General features: G+C 40.5%; 1 protein-coding gene across 1 annotated transcript in view; it reads right to left on the bottom strand.

Annotated features, from left to right (window-relative positions):
* The window catches only part of cdh4 (cadherin 4, type 1, R-cadherin (retinal)), a 234573-nt gene that overhangs the window by 4116 nt on the left and 207632 nt on the right, over window positions 1-22825 (bottom strand). Inside the window, exons 9-16 of the mRNA XM_051948214.1 lie at window positions 22602-22739; window positions 16211-16396; window positions 15651-15904; window positions 12405-12547; window positions 6755-6991; window positions 5777-6010; window positions 5488-5627; window positions 392-556 (exon numbers count right to left, since the gene is read on the bottom strand). Coding sequence (XP_051804174.1) covers window positions 392-556; window positions 5488-5627; window positions 5777-6010; window positions 6755-6991; window positions 12405-12547; window positions 15651-15904; window positions 16211-16396; window positions 22602-22739 — 1497 coding nt within the window. The remainder of the gene's footprint in view (window positions 1-391; window positions 557-5487; window positions 5628-5776; window positions 6011-6754; window positions 6992-12404; window positions 12548-15650; window positions 15905-16210; window positions 16397-22601; window positions 22740-22825) is intronic.

Raw genomic sequence — 22825 nt, 5'->3', positions numbered from 1 at the left:
CAGCCAGACACTGAGCTGTGAGCGGGAAACAAACATGTCAGAATTTCATCGTCAAATACTAATCAACTCTTTGACGACTGAAAACAATCTGTCATCTTTGAAGATTGCGCAGTATACACCCTTAGAAAAGATAAGAATCTGTAAAAAAATCATGCTCTTGAAAGGTTCATCATCCCACAGAAAGTCTAAAAGCATGTAAATCTTTGAACCGCTGCACGAAAAAAGGTTTAATGTTAGTTTGAAGAGAGGGTAGTCAATTGTATGATTAATGAGATATTAACAGTCTGTGCAATGCTTGAATGTTAAAGATCATGAACAGAAAGTTTAAAGGAAAAAACACAACACCAGAATTTAAAGATATTGTAAGAAAAGGTCTCAGTCTTGAACTCACATCATTTATGAAGTCTCCTATGTCTCCGGGGTGGGGCAGGCTGGGTCTGACTGGGTACTGCGACTCTGCAATCACAGGCCTCTCATCCACCCTGCGCACCCCCGACGGCTTATTGATGATGTGTTCCAGAGACTCGGGCTGCTGCAGCTGGCTCAAGTCGTAGTCCTGGATGAACGCCATGGAGGGAAAGTTGATGAGGATTAGCATCATCGTTACCAAACGATCGACTGTTTCCAACCCGTTTCTCTAAACCTGCTTCTAGACGTTATGTTGGAGTTCAGGCTCAGTTACAACCTGGAATTTAGTCTTCAGGTCAGGTCTCTTTTGTTGCCATCAAAGACTGTCAGACTTTGATGTGCGTTCATGTTACGTCTGTGAGGGCTCAGGACTGATCTGCTGTGAAACTGGGCTTTCTAGTGTTTGAGCTCTTTTTTTTTTGTACAATGGTCAGGTGTGCAGTATGTATTACACTCTGAACATCATGGCATGCTGTTACAGGAATGAGTACACAACATAAGAAATGATGTTATACAAACAATGTAACATGCCCATCAAAGAGTGGCAGTTTTAATGTTGAATGTCAGTGTTTTTCCTCCAGCTGTCTGCCTTATTTTTTCCAGATGTGAGCAGCTCCTCAGTTTCCTTTGTGCGGTGCATTGTTAGAGAACAGCGTCCATAAACAGCACTCTCAACAATCGACCGTGTTTAGCGGGCTTGTTGTTTGCTTTGAGCAAATTTGATACTTGCTTAGACTGTAGCATGGAATCTGGGAACACGAAGAGCTTAAGAGGAATTACCCACAATGCATAGTGTGGAAAACACTGAAATAGCTGTGTGGTTTAATCAGGCATTGCTTATAATATACCTGCATACTGTAGGATATCATTACATTAATGATATCAACATCAAGCAGAATACTTAATGAAACTACATCTTTGAAATTAATTATTAGATGACTCTGACCACTGTGTCTGCCTCTTCATTTCTGGTTATTGGTAGATCCTAAACTGAATGCTGTTTCTTCTTACGGTTAACGGACAGCTCTTGTACCTGCTGAGCTTCTGCACCTTCATCATGCAAGTAATGTATTCCACTAGATAACACACTCTGGCTTTCTCAGAAGCAGCAAATCTCAGTTTGTTTCTATTCGCATCAAAAGATGAAATAGTTAAATGTAAATAGAACAGGCTGATGAGTTCACTTTACTGCTCTCTCGCACATTAGAAATAAATATGCTTAATAAAATCCTCATTCATGTGCTTCAGAGTGAAAATACGTCCAGAGACACAGCAGCTATCTGCTACTAGTCTTTAAAGTGTAGATACAACAACAGTGCTTGTGTGAAATATCACTTTAAAGTCAAAATCAGAATTATATCACCTCTCAATAGTTGCATCATTTTTCAGCTGAACAGTAGAATTTTTTTCCTTGTAAACAATCAAATAAAAAACTCAAAAGAGGTCAATACACGTGGTACAGGAAGATCAGTGAGTAACTAAAACAGAAGTTGCACAGTTGCAGTAGTATAGAATGAGCACTAGTACAGTGGTACTATTGCTCCTTTACCACTAATCAGAGCTGCTATGGTCATCCTCCTAAAATAATGCCACAGACAATGAGCTACTTACACAATCCAGCTCTGAAAAACAGATGGGCCACTGCTTCAGACTTGCCACAAAGACTATCAATGGAAATGAGTGTTTCTGTGACAACTCATACAGGAAGAAGGACATTACATACAAAAGGCTTTCAAGAAAAAAATAACAACCCTGCTTTCTCTTTAGCACAAAACTGCAAGGCTAAACTTTGTAAAAAGGCATGAAAAGAAGTTTGATGGATATCGGGAGTACACTCTTTGATCAAATGGTCACGACAAATCTTTTTAACTCAGAAAGGGCGTTGCATGTTTGGCATGAAAATGGCCATGACTAAACAGTGAATGCATAGTCCTGAGAGTGAAGCGCAGAGCTGGGATTGTAATGACAGGGGGCTAAATGAGTGCAAAATGTGTTGGGAAAGTGACATTTATAGACAGCACCATGATGCTGGCTGTCCAGAAGACTCCCAGCTTGCAGCGGTGTGACAAGAGAGGAATATTGCACCATGACAAAAAGACCCAGTGCAGGCTGCTAAAATCACACGAGAGTTTCTACAGAAGGAAATAAGTGAAAGCTATGACCTGGCTGAGTATGTTTCCTAACTCGAGTCCAACAGAACACCGTTGTTGTATTTCAAAGCGAAAGGTAGGGCAACAAAACCCCTCCAGAAAAGAGCAGCTGAAAAAAAAATCTTTGAAGAAAAGCAGAAACACTGGATCTGCCTGGTTTGCCTGTCATCAGAAATAAAGGTGGACACATGATGTACTGACAAAATAAAAAGGCTGAATCTCAGTAAAGAGAGATGTACTGACTTTTGTTTTATTCAGTTGAAATTTTTCAATAGTAAATCTGAAGTTCTTAATTTCACCAAACAGCAAATTTCTTCCTGTTCAACTTAGAAGCAATGCAATTACTCTAATGTCATAGAAATGTGGAATCATTAGTCATTTAAGTAATATTGCAGAGGGTTGTACTCGTGTCTGTTGTGTACTGTATTTATGATGTGTGAGTGTTGAGAAAAGTATAAAAAAAATAAACAACATATATTTTTGAATTAATTAAAGATGCTGGTGCTCACCATTAGTGAACATTTTCATTGAACTCACATCTGAAAACTTATATCTTTCTGTCCACAGAGTCCGTTTAGGGTCTTAACTTTGTTTAATGTTTTGTTAATGCGACAGTTGTGGTAGATGGACTAATCTGTGTTCAATACTTTCATCAATTTTTCTTTTAGCTGGAAGAACAATCTGTTGACCTTTGAAATAAAAAGAAATAAATGGCATCATCAATTTTTAAACAGATACCTGGGGGTTCACTTGGATTTAAACTTGAACTTGTCATAAAACGTTAATGTTGTGTTTGAAAAGGCACAAGCGAGGTTTATTTTCTTTCAGTAAATCCGCAGGTTGTTTAATATGTCAGTAGCCTTTGTATGTCAGACCCTACCGTATGCCGAGCAAACAGCAGTAATGCCATAAATTCATACAGAAGTGTATAAATTGTACTTTATTGAACAGTTCAAAAGGACTTTTGGTCTTGCTGATGGAAAAGCCTACTGTGATGTCAAACTTGCTTTGTGATCATTTGTAAGGTTTTGTTTCAGTCATGGTTTGTTCATTTCATACTTATTGCTTGTCTGTAATTGCAGAATTGGACATGCTAAAGCAGGAAAAGCACAGGTTTGTGGCACAAAAACACTGGGAACCATGCAGAGTTCAATAGCCAGTCAGGTGGATTCAAGTTTGCATTTGGCCAGCAGGTGAGGAGACCACAGCGCTTTGTGGTCTCTCTCTACATGGCACAGTCTGTTTGTACTTCTTTGTACTATTTGTTTCTCTAGTAGCCAAATCAGTTGTTGTTGGGTTTTTTTTGTCACTAATCATGTTTTATTCTCACTTTATTGTTTTATTGCTTAGGTACTGTAGGGGTTGCAAGTACCCTGAGGCGCCATCTTTATAAAACCACTGATATATTGTGTCTGCCATAACTTTTATTATAGGCAGAAAAGCTGAAAAGAGATGGATGACTTTAAGCCGGTGCAGAGGTACACAATGTATTAATTTAGCATTGCAAATTATGTTACCTCACAGCCAAACTGTAACAGTGCTCTGCTTATTTTCCGGCTGAGCACTGACTGCAGTATTAGGTACTAGAGTCCTTACCTATTTTATTGTTTTTATTGTGTATTGTAGCGTTGATTTTACAGTTCAGGATTTTAATTCTGTTTCTTCCCATTTCTCCATCTCCCAGCACGTGTGCAACTATTCGTCTCTTTTTTTTCTCCATTTCAGAATTTTAGTAGTTTTAATAAATGGTCAGTTATGCCAGAAAAACAACACTGACTGCTGTGACCTCTTCACTGAAACCTCTGTTCCTCAGTTTACACGTTGAAACAAAGGTGGATGCAGCCAATCTTGATCAAATGATTCACTGGGATTCTTAATGGAAATGAGTTATTTGGTAATGGTATAAATTATATGTTTGCTTTTCCAGCTACAAGTCAAAATGCTAAGAGCACATCTCACTTATTTATTGTGCTGCTGAAACCTTCAGTCAACAATTACTTAATGCGCAATTATTATGAAAAGTTTTGTCATTTTTCAACCAATAAAAACGAGATATTTGCGGTTCTAGCCATAGACTGCATATAAAAGATGCACATAGCCTAAAATCTGAGTGTGGAAGTGTCTTAAACCTGCATTCTTTCTGATGGCCAGCAGGGGGTGACTCCTCTAGTTGCAAAAAGTCAGATTGTATAGAAGTCAATGAGACAATGACACTAATTGTATGTGCTTTGTTGCCTGGATGATCCTTTTCCCATTGACTTTATGGTATCAATTGTTTCAAGTCTCCTTTAACACAGAGGGATGTTCTTTTGGTGACTAATGGTCACATTAAAAGTAAAACAGATGATTACACAGGGTATAATATAATGGAGTATGTTGTGTCCTTGGGTTTCCAGACAGACCTACCACTCACTCAGGTTTCAAAAGAGCAAGACGACAACGGTCAGATTCTAAACACAAAGCTGCAAATCGGTAGTTCACAAACACTGGAGATGATGGATGTCATGGTTGCATAGTTCATCTTTTATAAACAGTTTATGCACATCAAATTTGATGGTTAGATGCTTTTCCTTCTATTCTGATTTTAATAGAATACTTTGGTGTTTCGGTTTCATGATCAAACAGAAGAAGCAATCGGTACCTGTGGGATAATTGCAAGCACATTTCATAGAAAACGATCAGTTAAAGCAATCATTAATTACAGTTAATTACAACTGTTGATCAATATTATTGTATGCTTAGTTTCCTTGTGGCTTTTTGGTATATGTGTTGGTTTTGCAAATGTCTATTTTGTTACAGATTCCTGACTTTTTGTGGAAGATCTCCGAACAAAAAGGTCAAAATTTGTCATTTCTCAAAGATGCTGCTACATATTTATGACTTCTGCTTATAATATATACACTGCTTATAATATATACATTTACGATACCTGGTCCTCCTCTCCTCCTCCCTCCTCATCATACTTGAGGATGTTGTCTCTGACGTCGTCCTCAGGGTCGATCAGAAGGGGCTTCGCCTGCCGCTCCTTCTCCCTGCGCTTCATCCACACCACAAACAGCAGAACCATGCCTGCCACAAAATCAAGCAAAAAAAAAGTTTTTTTTTCAATATATATATAAACTATTGTCACCTTTAAGATACTCTGATGAAACTGTTTTTCATACTGATACAATGATCCGACAGAGTTTAGGATGTTCCTTCTACACTGCCGTACTCACTGAGTAGTATGATGATGCAGATGAGTATAGCGATGATGGCCCCGGTGCCGAGGCCGGCGGCAGCCACGGCTCCTGTGGCGCTACAGTCGCCGTTGTCATCACAGGGACACACTTTGACCCTGATCACGGAGCGATTGGTCAGCGGAGGATTTCCCGAGTCTGACACGATGACGGGAATCTCGTACACTCCTGCCTCCAGGTAAGGAATCCTTAACCTCAGCTGAGCATAATCACCTACAGAGAGGGAGTTAGACAGGAGGAAACGGGGAAAGATGACAAGGTGGAGTGAGTAGGAGGGGAAAAGACATGAAGGAGGAGAAGAAGAAGAAGAAGAAAATGTGATTAGACAGTGTACTGCAGAGAAATTGCATTTTGTTTACTGCAGGATATCATGTCATCATGTGCGTAGGTACAAGTGAATGACGTACCGAATCAAAGCTGCAACCAAACAAACTCCGCAGCAATCACTCTGACGTGTGTGTATGCGAGGGGGCATTAAAGATATATATATTTATATGTAAACCTTCAGTATCTATCACTCAGTCATCCTAAGACAAGAGCCTCAGCGGGAGAAGAATCCAGGTATGTGATCCGATCTGTCCTCAAGACAAATGCTGTGACACATCCATCTGGGTGGATTAGGTGACAGATCGGTTGCTCGGGGGACAGAGAGATGAATGGATCTCATTTGTCACAAACGATAGATCGTACATCAACACTGGATGGCACCCACGTCCCTCACTGTGAGATTTGTGAGACATTTTGTTAAACTTGGACTTCTCTCACAGCTTACAGCAATCTCCAGTCCCCCGCTTAAAGTTGCCAGCTTTTCTGCTGAGGGGGTTTCATCCCTCATCAGGTTCATGGTCTAAAATGCAGCTGAGGACATAGAATGGTCCTCTTTCACTCCTCCATACTCGATAAATTTAACATCAAAAGGCTCAACTGTATTAAAGACAATGCATAGCATTTAGTTACCGCTCAGTCTGGAAATGGTCCAGTTGCGACGAACGCTGGCGGGAAAAGAAGGCAGCTCGAAGACAAACGGCCCCACGTTGGGGTCGGCATCGGCATCTGAAGCTGTGATGTTGATCTTGGAGTTGGGGCGTGCACGCTCGCACACTTGAGCCTCGCGGGGAATCAGCACCGGCGCGTTGTCGTTCACGTCGATCAGGTATATCTGGAGGGTTCCAGTCCCGCTGGCTTGAGGGGAGCCTGAGGGGAGGCGAGAGGAAAGAGAGGAGACCAAGAGATCAAAGGAGAAGACGGAGAGATAACAACGTACAGTATCGAGACAGTGGGGTAAAGATGAAATGATTGGAGACAGAGAAAAAAAAGTGGAGTTTAGGGAAAGCTAGACGGCAAAACAATCTTTCTTTTTATGTGTGGAACTGAGAAAATCAGATGCACAGGCAAACAAACAAGTGCAAAGTAAAAAGCTTGTTTACTGAGTGGCTGAAAGTGGAGGGACAATACTGTATACATTTGTAGTGGAGCACCCACAGAAAACAGTCTGAGCGAATTGAAAGGACACATAAATTTTTTAGTTCTTGTGTTTAGAACTGCCTGCTTTTTAAAAAGGCTGAGGTGAGACTCATATTGGAGGGGACAACACTCACATAAAGATTGCTGTTATCTGCACTCTGCAAAGCCCGCTGGGAAACGAGTCAAACGCAAACCCTTAACTACATCCAGCAGCACAAGCTCATCATTACTTATTCAGGATTTCTTATGATTGCCAGACCAGAACAAAACCGAACCAGGTTGGGAGACACATTTTTGATGTTTTATGCGCCGTTCAAAAAATCCCAAAAACTTAATGTGCTTTGATTACAGTACACAACGTAACTGAACTGCTCTTTCACAGACAAAGAAGTATTGCTTTTCTGACACTATTGGTGATGATGCTGCAAAGCATGGTGTTGGGAGTAAACGCCTCATTGTTTTTTAAAGTGCTCTGTGGGCTTTCAAAAGCTTGAAGTAATCCTGAAATTGTGCTTCAGGTCTGTCTCAAGCTGGTGCAACTTTCAAAATTGTAGAATAAAACAAACAAAAAAACTGCACATATATCAAAAGTTTTAATTGATTACAACACACCACACATACACTAGTGTTCAAAAGTTTTGGAATTGTCTCTTCCATGAAAACTCATACTTTTATTCCTGTGCTAACATAATTGCACAAGGGTTTTCTAATCATCAATTAGCCTTTCAACACCATTAGCTAACACATTGTAGCATTAGAACACAGAAGTGATGGTTGCTGGAAATGTTCCTCTGTACCCCTGTGTAGATATTCCATTAAAAATCAGCCATTTCCAGCTAGAATAGTCATTCACCACATTAACAACGTCTGGACTATATTTCTGATAATTTTAATGTTATCTTCACTGAAAAAAATACCTTTCTTTAAATTCTAAGGACATTTAAGTGACCCAAACCTTTGAACGATAGTGTACACTTAAAGACACTGGAAATCAATGTAAAATTCAAACAGCTTGTTACTGACTGGTGGTGTCCTATATGAAAACTAAACAGTTATTTTACATGTCCTGTCTGGATTAATCTCTTTCAACTGGCACTATCATGTTTCTCAAAACTGATATAACACATACCCAGATTACTGAAATGAAGATTTGATGTGTACATGCACAAACACAAAAAAAAGAATCCTAATGGGGTTACTAATCCATCCATGTGAACACATTTAATGAGGAAGATAAGGTGAGTTCTGAATGTTAAGTCATTCATGCAGGGACAGAAATCTGTGCACGCTGAGCATTGTTCAGACCTGAGGAGCAAAACACTCATAAATGACAGTCATTTCAAAGTGTTTGTTTTGGATATGATTCCAATGACTGACAGACACACGGAAAAGATTAAATGGAGAACAGACACCAGAGTGAAACAGCACAGTCGGCAACTGATGTTTATTTTTTAATTGGCCTTATGGAAATATTAGTAAAAACATTCAATTAAAATCAGGGGTTGTGATAAAATCATTATTCTTTCATTCATTCTGAAGCAAAGCATAAAGTGCAATTTCTCAGTGTACATACTTTACTTGCACAACATATAATTGACTATTTAAGTGACTTTGAACATTCAGATTTGACACAAAAACATTCTGACTTCGAATATATGTTCATTTTATATGAGAAGAGTATATTTGAACAACTCAATATCACATTATTTATATAATTAGCATTAGACATGGTTTCTTTACTGTAATAGTGTTATAATATGGTATAAACTGTGATGCAGATTCTTTTTTCTTTTTTTTTTCTTTTTTTTGGAGGTTGTCTTCTTTCAAACCCCTTGAGGGTTTTTTGACAACCCTCCTTCACACTTTTAATGTAAGAAATGTGAATTGTTTGTTTAACTTTGCGTGTGAAAATTTAATAAATTAAATCAAATCAAATCAAAAATATCATTAGCTAGTTTTGTTCTTGCAGAAGATTCCATTAAAAGTTGAGATCAAATGCTTGAATGTGGTTTTTAAACTTTGTCTTACAGCTGTGATGAATTTCTGTTTTAACTTGGAACAGACAATAAAGTTATCTATCTACCTAAAACTCATAACACTGAATTTCCACTGAGCCATTTTAATCACAAGTGATAGCAAACAGCAACAATTTATCTACTACATAATATACAGGAAACATTCATCATTCTATGAGGGCTCACTCTATATTTTGCAGATGATACCGTGCTTTTAGTGTAAAATACAGAACTTTCGCTTTCATTTAAGTATTAATATTCTGGAGTACTACAGTAAAAGGACACTGACAATCACAAACAGTTTTCAGTGATGTTGCTTCCGATCATAGCAACACAATCTTGACTACAGATGAGGAAAGTATATGCGCTGCTCTGCTGAACAAACACTGATATATTGTGGCCTTGATAAGCAGTTGACAACTCCCTGCACACAGAGTGTCAGCGAGCTGAGCTAAATTACTGATGCAGTGCAGCATACAAAGAGTTTACTCCAGTAGTTCATCAGTGTTGTGTTTGAACTTTTTTTCTTCTATCAGACAGTAACTTGGTGCATCAACTATGTAAAGGTCTGTTGCCCCGGGCCCCAAGGCCCATCGACCGTCTTGTCAGTTATGATTGGCTGGGTGCTTTGTTGCTTCTTACGCTTCGCTTGAGTAGAATAAGTAAAGAGAATTTCAATCAAAGTGGAATATATCCCCTTGTTGACACAGAGCTCGAGAATCAATAGGCAGTCAACACTTTGAGCTTAAGTTGGTGTGCTTCAGGGCAACCAATCCCTCATTCCTCACTGGAGTAAAAACACCTGGGTCCCTCCTACTTACACATGGAGCAAGGATCTCTATTTGTACTGCTTCAGTTCTTTATCTTCGTGCATTGTTGCAGCAGCTGAGGCTCATGCTCAGGACCTTCACTTAATGTTATTCTTTTTTTCTTCCAGTCGGAGGCATGTCCGTGAAGGCCAGCGTGGTTTTATATACGGTATTCAAGACAATCTTTAAATACAGCAGCCCAATCACAAACACTAGAAGTTGTCTGGCAAGGATATGACATATTTAACATTTGCAGCTTCCTTTCATGAAATTTCTTGCTTGTTTGTGTGCAGGTTTGTTTGTGTGCAGGTTTGGTATTTGAAGGATATTCGTAACAAATAAAATGGAAGTTCTTTCTCAGTACTTTCATAATACCAGCACTCCTGTCTTATTTGGACCTTTGCAGAATGGTAATGGCCTTTCTAAAATAAAGAGAGTAGCGAGACACACAGATATAATAGTGTTATTGTGCTTCTTTACTACGGAGATGAAATAAACACCATATAGGGCAGATATTTATCATATATGTTTAGTCTGTTCTGTCTTCCTGATTGACTGTGTCAGTTTCCCACATTTTATTCTGCACACACTGTTGCTTTCCATGTATTTTTTGCCCCTTCTGTTAAGGGTTTTTCAAGAATATTTTCTTGGCCAAATGGAGAATCTGAGGACAGAGGGCACTGCAGGCTGCACAGCAGGGAGACTCAACTTGCTTTGCCCGGGGCCACTTTTGCAAAACGACAGGAGGCCAGGGGCCAGCTTCCAAACAAACCACAATATTTGTCAGGGAAAATGAATAAAGATCAAAAGGCCCATAACTCAGCATTCTTTTAAATTATTATTTTTTAAATTAACTGAGAAACAGCCAAAGGACATTAATGAACATTTTCTATATAAACAAACAAACAAACAAACAAACAAACCAAAAATCCCAGTGTGAGTCAGTCTATTTTCATTGTGAATTACAAAATGGAGTGTGGGGCCAGACGGCACCCTATTGTGGAACCAAATCAGGCCCGCGGGACGTAAGATGAGCATCACTGCTGTACACATTGTAAAGCCACCTGAGGCAAATTTTGGAGATGTAAAGGAAGTTGACTTGACCGTTTTTTTTGAGGGCAGCTTTCCAGAGCATACAAACTACTGGTAAATCTCTACAATCAGTCTACACATCTATACAAAGAAAAATACCTTCCCGAGGTACAGATACAACATGATAAAGTATGGTAATTTAATCCTAATAATAATACTAATACTAATATTAATACTACTACTACTACTAATAATAATGCATGATCCTTGGCTGAATAGTGAGAAATATGTCAGGGAAATGCATAGAACTGGTACATTAATCTCCTGCCTGCACCACTGCACTTTGATTCTTTGATGAATGATAATGAAAAATAGTAACCACTGCTTGCTACTTTATGAATTAAAAACAACCAAGCAAGACTAAGTCCACAGACATAATACCTGCTCTGTGAATATATAAGCAGGCACAGAGGTGCTTTGAGCAGAAGTTCATCTCTGGTGATTGATTTCACTCACAAAAATTCAACTCATTGCATCAAAGTGAGATATTTCAAAGTTTTTTTATGAAAATAATTTCTGCATAAAAACATAACTCTGCATCATTGTTTCCTCCAGAACACTTGACTCTACATAAGTCCTTTCCCCTCTCTCCACCCACACCTCCTCTGTTGCTGCAGCTCGAGCAGCTCACCAGCTCACCTACGACTCCGTCCAAACACTGCAAAACCACATCTATGCTATACAATGGCAAGTTGTGACATATGATATGTTGTAATTCAGTCATACATGTTGGATGCAGAGACTGACTATAAAGAAAAATAATGATAAAGAAAGTTCTACCTTGCATGTTGACAGGATTTGTTCTATTGGTTTATAATGTAAAAACTCATCTTTGATCATATGAAAAAACACCATATGGACATATTAGCATTGTAAATAAAACTTGACTTTTACCAAAGATCACTAAAAGTTCTAACTATTCATCTTCAAGTGGGCCAAATTTCATGGAAGTTAGTTTATTATTGTTTGAAACGCATCAGTCAAAGCTACAAAGATCAGCCTCATGATGGCACTAGAGGAAAACAGATCACCTCAGTCATCAGGAGACATTCCCTGGGGAACATGAATGTCTTCAACACATGGAATAGGAGTTCATATATGTCAGTCTGGAGTAGAGTAAAGGATTAGCTGCATCCCTAAGTGGCTAAATCTTGCCTCCATTCTTCTGTCCCTGCTGTTTATCAGATCATCACAACGTACACAGTCATCCTGACTTACCAGACTTACCAGAGTCGAATGCCAGGAATGTGGCCTCGTACACGTTGTTTTTCACATACATGGACTCTCGGTCGAGCAGGGCCATGGTGGTGATCTGACCATTAGTCCTGTTGATCTTCAGCCAGTTAGCTGGGTCTGATAACTTTGAGTACCTGCACATACATACAGGAGGAAAGATGGTGAGAAAAACACATCCAAATCCAAACACACACGTACACATTCTATCCAGCAGCTGTGAATCTTTTATTTGTCGATCCAAAGTACCCATTATCAGGTTGAAAGTTCAGTACCATAATAAGCGATACCAGCCAAGCACCTTTGAAATATTACAATGACATGGAGAGTGGAACATATGTTCATCGAGCTTATCATAGCAGCAGCTCATTAGCATGAGGACCGACGAAAACCTGAACCCATATGCAAAGGTGCAAAGCAACGTTCTTAACCACTTCGGTGCTCTTTGTACCCACACAGCCGCCACACCAGCTCTCATCACCGTCGAAACATTCACAAAATTTAAAGTGACAGCTGCGATTATTAAAGTCCATAAAGCCTATTAACAACGACGACAAGTTTTAAAAGTGGCCAGCCACGGAAGTGCTAATGAGAAATGGTTAATTGTGGACAAGGACAAGTTCACAAGTGTGTAGATGGTGACTGTTGCCAGGGTGAGAAACAAAGCCAGAAAAAGGGAGCATCTAATAGAGATGTTTCTGTATACACATGGTATGCAAAATATGATTAAGATGAAAGGTAGCTTAAATGAAAAAAGTGCGCTGGAAACTGAGATCAGTTAGCCAGGGGCTCACTAGCATTCAGAAAACTGAATCCACATACTCATGGACAGGTGCACAGAGCAAACAGCTCTATTAGACAGACAGGAACACCTATTATCATTCTGGATCTCCACAGTTTATTTTTTGGGGAAATAAAAGGAACAGATGAAAATAAATAGAAGCCCTGCTGAAAGAATGTGTCATGCTGTGTTAGTCAAGGTCTGATGTTGCCCTGCAGGTTAGATTGTGGTGTTTGCGTGGCACGCCTGGCACTCTCCTCTCTTTCCTGTGCCAACAAGATGTCACCTCCTGCTGTGTTCATTTCACGCTGGAAGAGCAAAATGTCACACTATACATCTGAGGACTTCCTGTCTAACACGAATCCCATCATTAGCTTTTAACTTAATGCTCAGTTTGGGGAGACCCTGAGCCCTTTTTAATTAAGATAAAAATATAGTTTAGATAGTTTTATCATTCATGCTCATGAGAAAAGTCCGTCTTAGTTCTGTTTGAGGTGTCGAGAGAATCCAGCTGGAAACCGTCATATCCTCTATATCTAAGATTAAGGTTGATAGTACATTTTATGCAGCTCTACACCTCCTAAAATCCAAATATTGCTACTAAGACTTCTGTCATGGAACAGTTTGTTCATAAAAAGTCTAACAAGGAGCTTGCAATTTGCAGGAGGCATTGAGGATCCAGTTTAAGATACCACTGGGCGGCAGCATGGAAATTTTAGGATCCAGGGCATTTGGAGCGTGATCTGCACAAGAGACTAAAAATCTGCATATCTTCGCCTCGGCTGCTTAAATTTTTCAACATTCTTTTTTAATCTGTCTCTGGTGAGTCTCCCAGCTTTAAAAAAGCGCAACTCTAAATTCCTGGAGTACACCTTTAATCCTTCACCCAAACTCTAAAATAAGACCTTGTTAAGTTGGGAGCCACCAATATGACCTCAGATCACAAATGTGTCCTCATTCTGCAGGGCTAATAATCCAGTCCTAACCAGAAATACAAAGACACACACAGACAGACGCACGCCCGCACGCACGCCCGCACGCCCGCACATACATATACAAACACGCATTAGCTCAGTTTTGCTGCCACTTAAATCACATCAAACAGTAAAATCAACTGGCAAACAGGCTTGGCCTCACATCATCTTCTCTTTGCTTTCCTCCAGAGAGAGAGAAAAAAAGGCAAGAAATTCAAAAACACAAGCTGGCTCCTCTCCCATCACTGCTCATGCACAGGTCTTTCAGCCGTGCTCTGTGGGTGCCTGTGTGCACGCTGGTGTGTGTCTGTGAGTCTCCGTTTGTGCATTTCGGCGTCTTATGTGTGTGTATTGTGCAGGGGTTCAAGCAAGGTTGCCTAAAGGGAATACAGCAGCAGCAGAGATGAGGTTGTCGTGAGCTGAGCGGCTGCTGGCAAGCAGCTTTGGAGAAGACAGCAGCTCTGAGCTCCCATCAATAAGAGACACACAGACTGACGGGGAAGAAAGTGACAGGGTCAGCGGGAGCGAGCGGGAGTTGGGGAGGGATGAGAGAGAAGGGAGTAAAAGAGGAGTTACTTCTCTCAAAGGGCAGAAGGGCTCGGCCCACTTGGTTTGCATGACACGTCTTTTTCGGAGAAGAAATCTGAGACGTGGATATTGCTCACTCTGCTGTACAGTACACATACGAGTACATCCCCCCACGAACACCCGCGCTATCAATTCAGTAGCATTTTCACTGTGTTTCTCAGTGGACGTGGCCATCTCACTGACATTAAGAAAAATCAATCTCTCTCGCTGGAGCTGGCGATGGAGTGGAACGGTGCCGCTGGACCTTAGTGGGCATGTGGGAGTTTCTGTCACACAGGCTCAATGCCCGGATGGCACGCTGCCCGCTGTGTGTCATCCCAGTTAGGAAGGATGGAGGAAGGGATCAATGAGGAGGAAGATAGGGATCTAAGGAGGGCAGACAGACAGTGTCCGACTCATTACGGAACAACCTCCTCACACCAGTCGCTTGGCAACGGGGAGGTAACTGGGATGTGGGCGGTGGAGGGGTCAGTTGAGAATGTCACGGAAGAAGCATAAACTGTGGAGAAAGTGCTCAGATCTGATTAAACACTGGTGACACTCAGCATTCAGAGGAAGATGCATGAACGAAGTTTACAAAATAACTAACTATATATGAATATCCACTAGTCTCTGCTCTTCAGATAAGTTCCAGCTGTCCCTTGAACTACTATAAAACACAAGTAAACACTAGAATTGTGGATACAAATATGGACAGGAATGTTGCTCCATATCATCTGGATCTGCTAATGTTGAATGTTAAACAACTGATAATAATACTCTATGCACAGTTTGTCTTTACAACTTGTTTTTGCTGCCTCAAAGTAGCCAAATTATCTGCTGCTGTGAGTTTGAAGATGTATTTATGGAACATTTGCATGGAAAAGTTACGAGCTGTTGCTCTTAGAACAACTGTACCTGACACTCTGGTGGACGAAGTGATCGGGGTCCTGTGCAGCAAACACGGTAAGAGTGGTCCCTGCCGGCACACCTTCCTCAAAGCGGATCGTCTTGGGGTTTACGGGAAAGACGGGTGGCTCGTTCACGTCCTGAACGGAGATAGTAACACCCGCCGTGGACTGCAGCGAGGACTGGATGCCGCTGGCCAGGTGGGCCTGGTTGGACACCACCACGGTCAGCATGAAGGCTCGATTCATCTCAAAATCCACCGGCTGGGGTAGACACCCAGGAGGAAAAGAGTTAAACAGGAAAAAGAGAACAAATTGATGAGAGGAAAATGGAGTGTAGCTGATTGCATGATTAGTTCTAACTGTGTTCCAATTTGAGCAATGACATATAATTCAGAGAAAACAATGTGGAACCAAAGTACTCAGTCATCAACATCTGGCACTTCACAGCAGGTGGAAACATGCAAGATGCAGCACTGAATAATAATGGAGGACAACTGTATGCTGTCATTTTGAAATAACTAATGGTGAGATATTCAGCACATTTATCTGGACCTGCTCCATTTTTACCTTGACCACTGTCAGCATGCCTTCGTTGGTGATGGGGTTAGTCCGGATAGTGAAGTGTCCAGACGGGTCTCCGCTGACGATGCGGTAGACGGCGTTCCAGTTGGGGCTGTGGGGCTGATCTCTGTCCACCACCGTCAGGTTGGTCACCACTACGTTCACCTTGTTCTCTGGCACTTCCCCAGAAAACTACAGATGGGAGGCAACAAAGGAAAGAAGGGGGAGGCGAGATGACAGCAGGGAGGACGGGGGAGATAACATTATGGCGCTGTTGCTCCAGCAGTCAGCTAATGCATGTTAATAACTTGATTTATTGAGATTTTAAACATTTGCTTGTGCCATCATCCATCTTTTAGAATTTTCACTTAATTGTTATTATGAAAACAAACTGCTTTTAGGGTCACACCAATAACACTCATTACATTAAAACCTGAATTGAAAGTGGTAGCAAAACAAATGGGGGAGAAATTAGAAGGAGAGGAGAGGATGGGAAAAAAGACAAATGCGCTTAAATGCGGATAATAGAGAATCATATCTGCCATTATGATAATGCAGTCCCCTATTCCATGCAATTTCTGCTCGTATGAAACTCTTTATTTGAACTAATGGATTTGTTCAATTAAGTGTTTACCCATTTAATTTGGTTTCTGTGCATTCACCAAATCTAGGTCTTAATAAGCAATTAGATAAGTACTGTAATTAAGGCAGCGGTAGGAATAATCTTTGGCTAATGATCTTCATTATGCTGCAATCTGAAACAACTCCCCACTGAACTAACTCTGGAGGAAACTTGGTGACAGCTGCAGAGCCTGAAGAGGAATTTACAGTGCAAGGGGATCCATGTGGCTCTCTGTAGGGATTTACAGGCTAGTGAGGGATGGACACTCAAAGGTAGTACCACACACACACTAACATACACAGTAAAAGCACTCATTGTCACATGATAATCCGTGTTTCCCCCTTTTGAAGCTCTAACTTGTTTATGGTGTGTGTCTGCCAGCTGCTGTTCATTTGAATGGCTTCATCATCGTGGGAATGAAGCTGCATCCAAACCACCCGATCCTCTCTTCTTTCCTTCCCCCTCCCTCCCTCCCTCCCTCCCTACTTGCCTCCCTCTTCTTCTTCTTCTTGTGTCCCCCTGCCGGGCTGATAAGCACACAACAAATTAAATATGCACTCTCAGTCCCTGGTGTATGAGGCTCTTCCGTTTCATTTTCACCCTGAGCTTTAGCATAAACACCAACACAAACCTTCCAAACTTGCTTGGCCACGCTGTCAGACGGCCAAATGCAATACGCTCTCTCAGAGGAGCTACACAACGCTGCCGACTGTAGACGAGGGCCTTCCAAAATGGCTACTCTCTAAAATGCAATGTGGACTCACTGATAAGCCACTAGAGACACAGACCCAAAGCTTCTGAGGGATCGTGTAGCTGTAAGGAAATTAGTACTTCAGGCTGAGTCATGTCACAAGAAGGGTTTGTCAGTGTTAGTGATTCCAACTTCATGAGGATTTATATAGAAGCTTTATCTGCTTTTCATATTTAAACATTCATTATTATTAGTGGTAAGTCTTTGCAACAATGTGTGCTTAATCTGCAACATCAGGTGAAAACAAGTTTTGCAGAGGATGAAATTGAAAAACACAATGAAAGTAAGCTTTTTTTAGCTGAAAATTTTAATTTAATTGAACTGTCATACTAAATAAACCATCAGTTAAGTAAAGCAGGTACTGTCGCTGGAAGTGACAAGAAATTAAGGCGGATGCTAAAACACATGGAGATGTAAATAATGATGTTTAATTCAACTAATTTCATTAAAGTTGGATTTAATAATATTAGTCATTAACTAATGCTGTTAGATCGCTGTTTCCTAAGTGAACGCATCACCGTTCAAATGCACTTCAGAACACACGACAGTCAGTGAATGCATCACTGCTTACGTGGCTGTAGCATTCAACACGTATTCTAATTGACTTCATTAATAGTTTTCAATTCAGCGCAAACCTCAAGTCAAACACATTTAATGTCTCAGTAGCCTATTATTTGCAACAACAGTCACATTCTGAGTCGTCCTGTGGTTTTAATAAGATTTTAACATGGATTTGTATCACAACTGTGCTGATGACGGTGCTTTCAGTCATTAGAAGAGTTAAAGGGGCGGCATGGCTCAGTGGGTAGAGTGGCCGTCTTGTAACTGGAAGGTTGCCGGTTCGATCCTCGGCCCGTCGAGCTCGTGTCGAGGTGTCCCTGAGCAAGACACCGAACCCCTAATTGCTCCTGGTGGGTCGTGGTTAGTGCCTTGCATGGCAGCTTCTGCCGTGTGTGTGAATGTGATGTATCATGTAAAGTGCTTTGGATAAAAGTGTTATATAAATACAACCATTTAAAGACCTGGTTGCTGAATATATCTACCAGCATAGACTGGCAGTGAAGTACGAGTACAGAAGGGTCATAAAGTTAGTAAGCTGAATCAATAATGTTCATTACACAGCTGTATCTATCTAAAGTTAGTTGCCATAAGTTACCGATCATAAAAGACCAAGTTGAATCGAGCCAGTATGTGTTCTATTGTCCATGAAAACTGTTTTTCATTTCTAAAATTTAATGAGTTATTTATTCTTTCAGAAATCACACAATCTGGCTTTTAAAATACGAGAGCTCAGGCCGACTTTTCTGTCAGTCACTATTCAAGACATTATTCAAAGCGTTCTACCAGGGTCTTATTTATTTTCTGTTTTAACTAACCTTCAGATATTTGAGCTGCAGTCCAATCAAGGGAAATAAGTGAGGCTTCAGAGCTGCATAAATATCTGACATAGCTATTCTGAAAAATATGTTTTGTATCAAGGCGCACAGCACAGCACAGCAGGGGAAATGTAGCATATACTGAAAACTCACTGACTAAATGAAAGTGTGTTCTTATAGAGGGCTGAGCTAGAGCGAAATAACGCTTAGGAGCTCTTTCTTTCCTTCATGGTGCGCTGAAAACAACGCCAAATGGTAATGACAACATTATGTAGGACTAAATGACCTAAAACAGACCCCTACAGGCATGAGACTGACATCAGTGCGCTTAAAATGGCTCTTATGTGTTCACTTCATTACGCAATAAAAACACAGCTACTGGCAACAGGTGTCTACCCTCAGCCTCATTTTTCATCTTGTAGCAGATGTCAAGCAGGTGTCTCCTCTATTTAAACACAGATGAAAGTCAAAGCAGAGGAAAGTGGTGAATGCAGATCATCTCCGCCACTGCAACTCTTCCAACAGCTGCAGCTACAGGTGAATCATAAACTATTCACAACTTGCAGCTCGTCTGTCTGAGTTCATGTTTTCATCCCCACAACTCTTCTGAGCTCCTCTTCTGCTCCAAATCATTGCTTAGTCTACAGCAAAGCACAGCACACTGAGGAGGATGTGATACACTTGATTAAATAGTTTGATTAGACCGACTGTGGCAGCACCATTGTCTTCCAGTTTACCACATAATGATGAACATAGCAGTAACATAGCACGTCCAGGCCCATGTGGTGAAATGAATAAAACATTTGGCTTTTCTTTCTTTTTTTTTTTTTTCCAAATTAGCTGCAACATATCAGCTTGGTTTACACCCCCGCAAGCAATTTCGCTTAATTAACGTGCTTATGTTTTCTCTATGCCTCCTGCAGAGAGCAATGAATTCTTCTCGCGTCTGTCATACACAAATAATTACTGAAGTGCTCCAAGTCTTGTTGTTTGTGTGGGAAGCAAAACAAGTAGTCGAGATTGACAAAGCAGTGGAAGCGGCATCTGGTGGAAAGCTATGCCTTCGCGGTGGCTGTCTGAGTCTAAGTGAAGGACAAAACAAAACACCTTTTTATTCAGTTTTACTCATTACCACATTTGCGTCACAAGCCAAAATGTGGTGAACGGTTGACAAGCTCAATTATGCAGGGCTGTGGAGGGCTGAAAGTGGGATGAGAACATTTTCAGATTATACCCTTCCTCCAGCAAATTGAAAAATCATTTCTGGCTCCTCCTACTGCCCAAATAATTGTACAAGCTCTAACGAGGTCCTGGAGAGATGACAATTAGCACAGTTTGCCTGAGCATACATGCATGTTCATGTGTTTTTGCGATCGAATCACAACATTTCTGGCCGCATGAAGGACTCTGGTCTAGATCTCCTTCTCAGCGTAGGTTGGTGAAGGAGCCATCACCACAGGCGAGGACGCGAGGGATGAAGACCAGTTCTGAGCAGAGCGGCAGCCTTGTTCTTTGAATTCTACCTCTGACAGCTGGGGAGCTCTTATCAGAGCATGCGGCTGGAACTGTACTGGCATGCACGCTGACGACAGCCCCGCCGAGGAGTCGCGGATCACAGTGTGTGACACTGACACAGTGCTTGCTCTGCCTCCGAGCTTTGCTACAAACAGCATCTGTCTCTCTTTGGAATCTTATGAATCCAAATGTTCACAAAAAGAGCCGCAGCAACCCTGTAGGTCCATCGGACTGTGGTCAGCGTTTGATTGTGTTGTACGACCAGGCTGAGAATAAACAAGTTACAGATGGAGAATGATGCACACACTCAAACAACATCATCCTCCAAATTCTGTGTCCGCATCAAGCCTCTTTCATACAATCATTCTCACTCCTAAACCAACAAACTCCCCACCTCACTACACTACAGAAAAGCTGTATTGTGGCTTCCTGTCAGACCATCCTGCAGATACTATGGACTGAGACCTGATGCCTCCAGACAAATCTCCACCACCAGAGGCCCCGTAAGCAGCAAAAGTACAGAAAAGGAGCGAGAAGAAAACTGATCTTGATCGGCACATCTCTCCTGTCTCGTTGTGTTTCTTACAGTGCTTTTGTATCTGTCACTGCTTTATATTCTGTACCCATTTTCTCCTCATATATCTGTCTTTATCCTACATCTTTGTCAGCTGTTGTGTTTGCTCTCATTTCTGTGTTCTTTGAAAACACATTTCAATAGTGCTAGCATTGCACAATTGTTGTCGTTGACATGGACGAGATAACATGATTTCTAATGATATCTGAGTGTAGTCTTTCACTTGGAGACCTTTACAGCCTACCTAAGAAAAACATGCACTATATGAAGAATAACAGCTGTATAGAACACTAGAATGGCATGGAAACTAGAGGTGATGGATACAGAATCAAACCCGAACATGAAACTCTGACCGATCAGTTCAGGTAGACAGGTACACATTATTTTCAAAACTATAAGAATTATGGGGGAAAATCTACCCCTTAACACTGTCAACCCCAAACCCTGCTGGTGGATTTGAAAGGCTTTTTTTTTTTAATTATCAAACTCACACCATTCATTATAGAACCCTTCAATGATCCTTTGTCTAGTCCGGTGCTGATTTTGTCAGAAAAAACAATTAAGTGCAAACTAAAATTTGGACATTTCAAGGAAATCCCTTTATCCTACGTGTCTTATTTTAAAAAAATGCCAGAACCAAACCATACTAACCACCCAGATTCTGCACAATAAATAAATAACAAATAAAAATTTATGCTCCTCAGCTAAACCGAGAATTGACTTCGATGCAACCAACAAGCACATCCCAAGAATTTACGGACTTAAATGGCAGATAAGAATGAAAAATATAAGTCATAAAATATCCATAGTATATACAGTCACAATTTTTTCCAGCACCGGTGATACCCAAGTGCACTAGTAGAAATTGTTTAATGTTGATTCCATTATTTTTTATCAAGTTTTGAGAAATAAATGATCAAAAAATAAGATTTTAGTTTTTTCTTTGTCATACTGCATGAAAGTCATATTTAATTTCTCTCTGCTCTAGCCATGGTTGTGCTGTTTCCAAAGAGGTGCAGGATTTTATACTGTAGTGAAAAATAAGTTCACAGTCATTAAGAATGTGACAGGAGCAGAAAAATAAAAAAATCGCCCAAAAAGTGCTTTGCTTTAAGAGAGTTAATGAAGAAATTTTGAATACCTTCTTCCAATACCTCAAAACTATAAACGTATATCAAATAACAAAATGTTGAAAATATTTTCTAATTTTTCTAATATAAATCTATAAAATAAAAGTTTATAACCATCAAATTACTGAACAGGGAATAATCTGCCAGTTCTGATTAGCAAAATGAGGTCCTAATGTAGAGACTGATCTGTTGATTTCATTTTATGACCAAAAAGAGCTACTTTTATAACCCCACAAAGACAATACACAACAAGGTAGCAATAGAAACACACACACACACACACACACACACACACACACACACACACACACACACACACATATATATGTATATATATATATATATATATATATATATATACATATATTGGGAGGAGAATAAAAGCTAATAATTAGTCATATTCAATTTGGGAGTATTTGCAGGACTCACCGTCCTGACTGTCAACTCTGGAGGATTGTCGTTGATGTCGGTGATAGAAATGAGGGCTGTAGCTGTGTTGGAGAGTCCAAAGTTCAGGTTTCCCTCCATGTCGGTGGCCTGCACAATGATGGTGTACTGAGATACTTTCTGTAAGAAGAAGCAGGAAAAAGAAAAAGACAGCATATTCAGTGATTGTTCTTTCAAATACTGCTAGAAACAAACGCAGGACTCAG

The sequence above is a fragment of the Acanthochromis polyacanthus genome, chromosome 5 (genome assembly GCF_021347895.1).
Source record: "Acanthochromis polyacanthus isolate Apoly-LR-REF ecotype Palm Island chromosome 5, KAUST_Apoly_ChrSc, whole genome shotgun sequence".
In the NCBI taxonomy this organism is placed as follows: domain Eukaryota; kingdom Metazoa; phylum Chordata; class Actinopteri; family Pomacentridae; genus Acanthochromis; species Acanthochromis polyacanthus.
This window is presented reverse-complemented; position numbering and strand designations above follow the sequence as displayed.